Source organism: Haliaeetus leucocephalus, unplaced genomic scaffold (genome assembly GCF_000737465.1).
Source record: "Haliaeetus leucocephalus isolate CR32 unplaced genomic scaffold, Haliaeetus_leucocephalus-4.0 Scaffold848, whole genome shotgun sequence".
NCBI classification, from domain to species: Eukaryota; Metazoa; Chordata; class Aves; order Accipitriformes; family Accipitridae; genus Haliaeetus; species Haliaeetus leucocephalus.
In genome coordinates, this window is record NW_010973284.1 from 11,650,509 (window position 1) to 11,658,364 (window position 7,856).

At 38.7% G+C, this 7,856-nt stretch overlaps 1 protein-coding gene across 1 annotated transcript in view; it reads right to left on the bottom strand.

The window, feature by feature from the left end:
• Positions 1-6,482, bottom strand: part of LOC104841109 (vitellogenin-1-like) — a 43,416-nt gene extending 36,934 nt beyond the window's left edge. Inside the window, exons 1-5 of the mRNA XM_010582558.1 lie at positions 6,443-6,482; positions 6,113-6,133; positions 5,737-5,888; positions 3,033-3,284; positions 680-841 (exon numbers count right to left, since the gene is read on the bottom strand). Of these exons, the coding sequence (XP_010580860.1) occupies positions 680-841; positions 3,033-3,284; positions 5,737-5,888; positions 6,113-6,133; positions 6,443-6,482 (627 nt within the window). The remainder of the gene's footprint in view (positions 1-679; positions 842-3,032; positions 3,285-5,736; positions 5,889-6,112; positions 6,134-6,442) is intronic.
• Positions 6,483-7,856: the final 1,374 nt, after the last annotated feature.

Below are 7,856 nucleotides of genomic sequence, written 5' to 3' on the forward strand. Positions count from 1 at the left end.
TATAAAAAAGCAAAGAAACAAAGAAACTAGAAAGTCATTAAACTTCTAAATTCTGTGACTAGAAGCTATTACATCACCCACTTCAACCCACTTATTTTCCAGGGCTGTTTTGCTCATTGGCCATCTGAGCGGTTTATGTGAATTCTGCATGCACACTTCCATGGGAGAGGTCAGGCATGCTGCCTGGCTCCGTTACTTTTACTGCTAAGAAGTGTTAGCTGTTTTTTCCTTTCCCAAATATAAGTAATTGGTTATTCCCTTGAGAAGGAGACACATTTTGTGAGGAGAGCAGCAGTATAAGCCACACGATTTCTTATTTCAAAGACAGGATTATAACAAGATGCAGCAGTAGCTATCTTGAATAGCAGAAACTGGATATCGTGACTATCTTTTTTACTCGACAGAGTAGGTGAATTAACTCATGCTGATAATTAATGGTTTCCAAGCCAGCTAGTTTGAGCTAGTTGAAGTGCCTCTGCAGCACGTGACAGTCTGCAGCATAGACCTCTGCTGCTCTGCGGATCCGATTTTCATACAGAAAGAAAATGTTGATAACTAGATACAGCAGGTCTGACTCTTCTCTCATTTTAAGTGTTACAAAGCAAGAGATAACACTGATGCCAAATGGCTCTCTGCATAAGAATATAAAATACGTATATGCAATACCGCTCTAATTTACCTGCTGGCAGGTCTGGCACGGATAAGTGTATGCTGAACCTGTGACCATTTGAACTTTCTCTTCACAACTGTTCAGGTCCTTGGATTTGGTCACATAGACTAGGTTTGCTCTCTTGTTTTCCTGAATTGCATATGTTGTGTTACAAATACCTCCAATCCCAGCCTGGCAAAAATGAGAATGTGATCAGAGAAGTTCACTCTTACGCAAAGCTTCATCAATTCCCCACGTGGACTTTCCTGTTTAATTCTGTATTTTCAACATTCCTGATAGAAATGAATACCTTTTTATTCATGGTACTATCCAGAAGCAAAATTGGGATGATCATTACTTTCATCTCTTTTTTACATGTACAGGTTTCCAGTAAGCCAAATCAGAGTTTCACTGAGAGAACTAAAATTCTCAAGAGTTTCACTGAGAGAAGATTTGGAGCCTTAGAAAGGGTGAGTTACAATTTCCAGTCAGAGCTGTCGATTATGAAATACTGTTTGAGGAATATTAATAAAAAGTGCCAAAATAATTTCATCAGTCGGAATAAAATCTCAACAGCAAAGTATTTTAAGGTTGGAGATGACATTCTGCCCTTAAAATTTGCTTTTATAGACAGCTTATAAATGCCTATGGAACAGGCCTTGCAATATCAGATGATCTGTCACGATACGAACGGCAAGAATTAAAAAGAATTTCAGGATAGCAGAGTTTTGATTGTGGGTTTTCTTGAGTTTGCAGTTTTAGCTCAGATCTTCAGTAATATTTCAAGCATATATATTTATAAGAGCTCTTATATCTATCTCCTCAGTCAGTGAGGAGATTTTTGGAGAGGAAAATATTTGATTGCATTTTAGGAGGAAGGGTTATTTTCATTATTTTTTTATTGTTATTGATAGCAGAGCCACTCCAGAGAGCAGCTCTGGGCTATGTCAGAACAGCAAAATGGTCACGTGGTGGTTAGGAGGCAAGACATACCCACTTCATCTTTAGCTTAACAGTATTCCTGAAGACACAGTGGTTCGGTAAGGGCTAGAAATAAGAATTGCCCAAGCTTTCTGAAAGACTTATACTCTGCAAATACAAGTGTGGGGCTCCTCTGCAGACTGCAGGGTGTGGTAGAGACATCTAGACTTTAAATGGGAATGTCCAGTCCACCAGGCTCAGTGGGATGAAGTAGCCTCCTGCCTAGCTGGACTTTCCAGCTCTGTGCAGTTCACGACTAGCTCAGATACCCTTACCCCACACCCTGCAGGATGTGATGTAGATTTTTCCAGGTTAGTCCTTTAAACCTCTCTGCAGCTCAGATTTTGGGACTAATAACACTTATCTTCCCTTACAGAGTGACCTGAGATTGTCAAGCAAGGGTGCCAACGCTCACTAATCAGTTGCTGTCTGAGAAAAGCAAAGAAAACTTGGAAAGATTCTAGAAGGTGAAGTCACATATATTGCTCAGCAGCGAGAGTAGGACATATTGCTAACTGAATTAGAAAGAATGAAGATGTAAAACTAGATATGAGAAAATAGTGCTGCAGAATATGCGACACCACCACCTGGGTTTTTATGTGCAACAAGCAGCATGAAAATATTAAATCATGTAGTTCCTTTCCCAGAAACAACTCCACTTACATAAAAATAAATTTTTAAAAAATTAAAGTTACTCCAGTCTGCATTTTCAATAAAAATAACATGAAAGTATAATAATTTCAAGGGTTTTGCTGATCTCTGAATTGAATGTAGTCTAATCAATGTAAATATGGTTTCGCAAAAACTAAACACATTGCAATTTCTGCGGTGAATAGTAATATCAGATGATTTACCTTGACTAAAATATTAAAACCTGAAAAACAGTGGAAATTCCAACAGAGCATCAACTGCAACTGTCAAAGCTATTACAGTAATGTCATGGCTTATATACTGTTTTCCTCTGAAAAGAGGAGCTAGAGGAGATTAAAGTATATATGATTGGTAAAAAAGTCAAATTACTGTTATTTTATCTTTAATCTTGTGCTGTATGTTTAAGTTTGTTTTAATACAGTATTCAAATTTTATGTAGGCTTCAGCTTTCACAGGAGTTTACTTTCTCTAGAATCACAAGCCACATTTTCTGAGGATCTAATATTCAAATGCCTTTTCTGAAATACTTTGATCAGGCAGACTAAAACTCTGTTATTCTGTTGTCCTGTTTAGCTACAGCTCCATCAAATGTTGTCCCATAGGAACAACTTAGTCATGATTTCCAAAGCTTCACTGTTTCTTGTTAGTGAAGTTTATGTCAAGGACGAATTCAGAAAACGTGGTAGAAGAATCTGACGAGAAGGTTTATTTATTTACAAAGCGACCACCATGGCCAAAACAAAAAGCTCACCTCCTGTAAGCTGTATGAATGCTGCATCTTCTTTATACTTAGCTCCAGCACATTCAGAATCCCTCTGTAGATGTTCAGACCATCGTCCGAGACAGAGTCAGGAGCCATAAGGTTTCCAACATGGCCATTGCTATACTCAAACTTGATGGGATTACTAAGTTGCCCAGTTAGTACCTGGGTCAGTTTGAGTGATCGAGAGAACGAGCTTGTAGGCCAGACACCATTGTACTCTGCTGCTTCGATTGAGTGAATCTAGAACAAAGGGGGAATAGAATTCCTTTTTCAATTTTTTTCAGTTAACTTTTTTCAATGCACAAAAGCAGCTAGAGCTTTACTCATGTCAAAAATACACTTTTAAATAACACAAAGCCTCTTCAAAGGGAAAACTTAAAAGCTGTCATTTAACATAGCTAGTATTGATATACAGATTTCCATATATAAAAAGAGAGTAATGCAAATGACTGTGATGATACTTCCACAGTCACTGGACTCTGTTCTGTTTCACAGATAATCTATATTGCCAAAGGTTGACTTGTATGAAGAAATGAGCCAGAGAAGAGCTGCATGAAGCAGGTTGCTACCCAAAAGTAGTATGGAAGATCTGCAGGAAATTGCAGGGGAAAGTTAATGTTGCATAAAGCATCATTAACTCCTATTGTGAACTCTGTCGCCTCCCTCGCTGGGGTCACAAAGCACAGACAGCAGTCAGAAACTAATAATAACATGGCTGCTGGGCCAGCCGGTCATAATTCCTTTGAGCAGTGGAGAGCAGGTTATAAAGATTGTCCTTCCCTACCCGTTTTGCTGTGGAACTGAAGGCTCAGGCACTGGCCCGAGCCCCGCTATGCACTTCACACTCCAGCCTCAACCTGGGGCACATCCAGGCAAGTAGAAAGTTGTGCTAAACTATGCATAACTCGAAAGATTTCTACCCTGGGGGAATGGGGCATGTTTAGCTTAGTTTCTCAGAGGACCCTTCCCTTCCATGTATTTTGACAATTTAAAGAGACTTTTCTCTGACACCTCAGGCTGGCAATGTGATGCAAGACGCGGATTAATTCCTCAAAAAGCCACACAAACTAAATCCTTATACAGCAAATCGCTGGAGACTGCACTTTCATATTTATTGTTGTTATTGTTGGTGGAGATCACTGCCAACCCCAGTAACTGAAGCTTACGGAGAAGGCTGTTACGGAGCAAATCCCTCATGCTGCCTCTTGGACATGCTTCTGGCATATTGCATACAGGCAGGCTTGGGACTGCTCTGCAGGGTCAGGGCGAGGTAGTTTTCCCCAGCCCTCGGGGCCCAGTCAGGACTTATGCTGTCTGCTAGGTTTTGAACACAGCTGGCAATTCTTACTTGTGGGCTTGTGATGAAAAAATTGTCAGCTGGAAACTGCTCAGGGAGCACAGCTTTTTACTGGGGCTGAATGCGAACTAGTAGGCTACAGATGAAAGATTAATTCCCTGAACCATCCCTCCAAACTCTCTAATTTAAATATAACAGCAGGAAAATAAACTTTTCCCAGAGCAGAAGGGAATAAATGTATCGTTACCTTTAGCTTAGAACTTGCCCCAAAATCTCATGGTTTTTTTCCTTTTCTTTTCTTGCCTGAAATTATTTCTGTATTTATTTTTGAAACGGAAACTTTTCCCCAAATGCACTAGGGCAGGTGAAATGGTGTTGGAAGGTTTTAGGGAACAGGAGTCAGTTTTTGGGGAAGACTCATCCTGAAACACCAAGAATGATTTCAGCAGGAATGGGGGAGGATGTGGGGTGAGGACAAGACTGCTTCTGCCTCCTTTCTGCCAGGGAAGCCATCTACTCACCAGTGCAGACGTGCAGCTCTTATTTCCTTGGGTTTTTTTTGCAAAAAAATCCAGCCATTTTCAAAGGTCATGGAAAAGCAGTGTTTCCTGTCTAGATCTATTATAATTTGAATTTACAAAAATACCTAGTAACAGAAGGCTAATCCAGGCTGGAAGGCTACAGCCTTTACAAGCATTTATCAGAAAGTCACCAGTCTTTTTAATCTGCAGTTTTCAATTTGCCAAATAAAAGCTTTTAAAAAGGTCATTTTTCTTCCACATATACAGAAGACTAAGTGGAGTTTGTGTCAAGCAATCGAGGGGTGCGTTTCAATACACTCATTAGAAGCACGTATAGGCTTCTGTTAAAGGCAAAAGTGTTTTTCACATAATCAAAACTCTTAGTAATTACTCAGCATGCAGTAAAAATATACAATTGAGGATGACAAAGAATGTCATTTGGGACCCTGCAGAAAAAGGAGCCACCAGATGACATTAATTATGCTAAATATTGAATCACATCCAGCTACAGTAGCATGTTTTATTGCTTTTCGTATGCTGGTTACGAAATCAGTTGATTAAATAATCCTAGGTTGTACAGTTTGGAACAATTGGATTGATCCAGTAATAAATTATTGTGCATTTCAAATTACATTCCATTGTCTCCCTGATCACAAAGCAGAAGAAATCCTTCAAGTCCAAGGTTGGCTTGAGCTGAGAATTACCTGGCAAAGTGCAAATAGAATTTAGGGCACTGCATAAAAAATGATAGTGTTAGTTACATTCTCCCTGAGTAAGCACAATACATGATGAAACTTAATTACTTCCCAAAAGCTTAAAAAGGAAGTCAAGTATGAAGAGAATTTTACCTTTGAAATTGTGTAAATTTTCTTACCCTAATAAGACAAAGTTTTGGCCCAATACCACTAATTTCCACTTTACTTTTTATTCTTATTCCAGCTCTTGCAAGTCCTTTCTCTGGAAGTCCACTGAGAAGCATGCTTTCATAATTAAATGTATAAACCTTGTTTTCACTGAAATCAGGTTCTGCAAAGAAATGGTTCCCATAAAACATTATAGAGACTGTACAGAACATATTAAAGTACCTGTATTAGAATGCATGGAACAAAAAAGATGAATTTGTTCATTTTTGTATTGCACCTGAACAAAATTAGCTGTTGTACAATTATATTAAACATTGATATACTTTTCAGATTCTATTTTGAATTTCACTCATTATAATTATATTAGCTGATAGGAAAATTACTTACGGTAATTAAGAGGCTGGCTCCCTGAAAGAGAGGGGAAAAAAAAGAGTAATGAAATGACAAAGCAAAAAAAACCCCCAAAATGTTAATGTATTTTAGTATGAAAGGCTATATCTCATCTTGTACATATGGCATAACTCTTTCTAATTAACTTTATTTCTAGTTCAGCACATAGCCAAAAGCCTTTTTTTCCTAAACAACAAAAAAATTGTCATAAAATAATTGTTTCTATAAAATGTTAAAGTTCATGTTTGTAAGTGAACTATATTTAGATTTTGAAACCTTTTCCTGAATCTATTATTTTAAATTCATCATAGCAGATAAGTTACTTACCCACCAGGTTTAAAACCAGGGCTAACATCAAGCCCCTCATGATGGGGATAAAGTAAAGGTAAACAGGCTGGGTTCTCTTTTATAAAGGCATGTGCTATCACATGTTTCTTTTGGCATGTTAGTTTGACAAATAAGTGTATTTTAGAATGTGTATTGATCAATCAAAAAATAAACATTTCTGAGGTCATGAGTGCTGACAATTTCAAATCACCTCATGATTTCAACTAACTCACTTTCTATGTGAAATACAGATTTCATTTTCAAAATATCTTGCTTGTTATTTTTTCCCTGTTTCTCCCCATTGTAGTTATACAGTAAAACAATAACTAAAATTTAAAATTAAATAAAAATAGTTCTTCAATCATAACTGAAATTATTTAGCTTTTCTCCAATCATGTCTTCAATCTCCTGATAATTTGCTCTTGCTAAGGGTCACAGCTTTGGAGACACACCTTGCTCTGTTACGTTGAAACTCTACTTTTAGAGGAGAATTTGTAGACTGATTTCATGGATTTAGGATTGAGATACCTTAGAGGTCGTAGACATGCAATGAGAAAATGTCTTTCCATGGTATCTACCCTGGCCGTCTTTGCTAGCATATCTTGTTACTCACACCTGGGAAGACAAATCTTGTCAGCATGACCTTCACATTAGCTTCTGGCTAATGGTCAAAGTTTATACTATGAAAACAGGAGGGAAATTAATTTATTTGTTTATGAGAGGAACCTAATAAAAACCAACTTACATTTCAAGAAGGACCTCAGTGAGTTGGGAGCGTCAGTGGGTTCTCATGGAGCTTTGGCTGCTGCCACTCTTGGGAAAATATATCCAGAATTTCCCACTTGTAGTACTAACATTTCGACCAATCCTTAGGAAAACGAAGTCAGGAGGGACTTTGCTCCCTAACCTCAGTTATACATATTTTTTGCAAGTGTTTAACATTTACTTTGAATTTAAGCTTGTCTTCTGGTCAAATGGTAAATTAAATATCACGTAAAAAAACCACCTGGGTTCAAGGGTTACCGAGGGGGCAGGAAGGAGAGCTCAGGAATGTATATCTGGTATTTCCTTGAGGCTGTGAAAGGTACAACATACTTGCAAGTAATGCACATAGTCAGGCAGCTAGACGCTGTCCTCCAGGAGGAGAACAAGGTTTTCTCGGCTGTTGCTACTCATCAGGGAGGAGAAGGATGAAACCTGAGCACGGGTTCTGAGGCCTCCACCACTGGGCCTGAGAATATATTTACCACAGGCTCCGTCAAACGGTCCCTTTACACGATTACTTCATCTACCTGGAGTGATGCCACCCGACGGAGGAATAATGAGGTTTATTATTGTGCCAGTGCACCTGAGCTGGAGTCAGGGATGCAGCCGCGTGGCCCCTCCGCTCCGCCGCTGCTCCCCACAGCCGTGC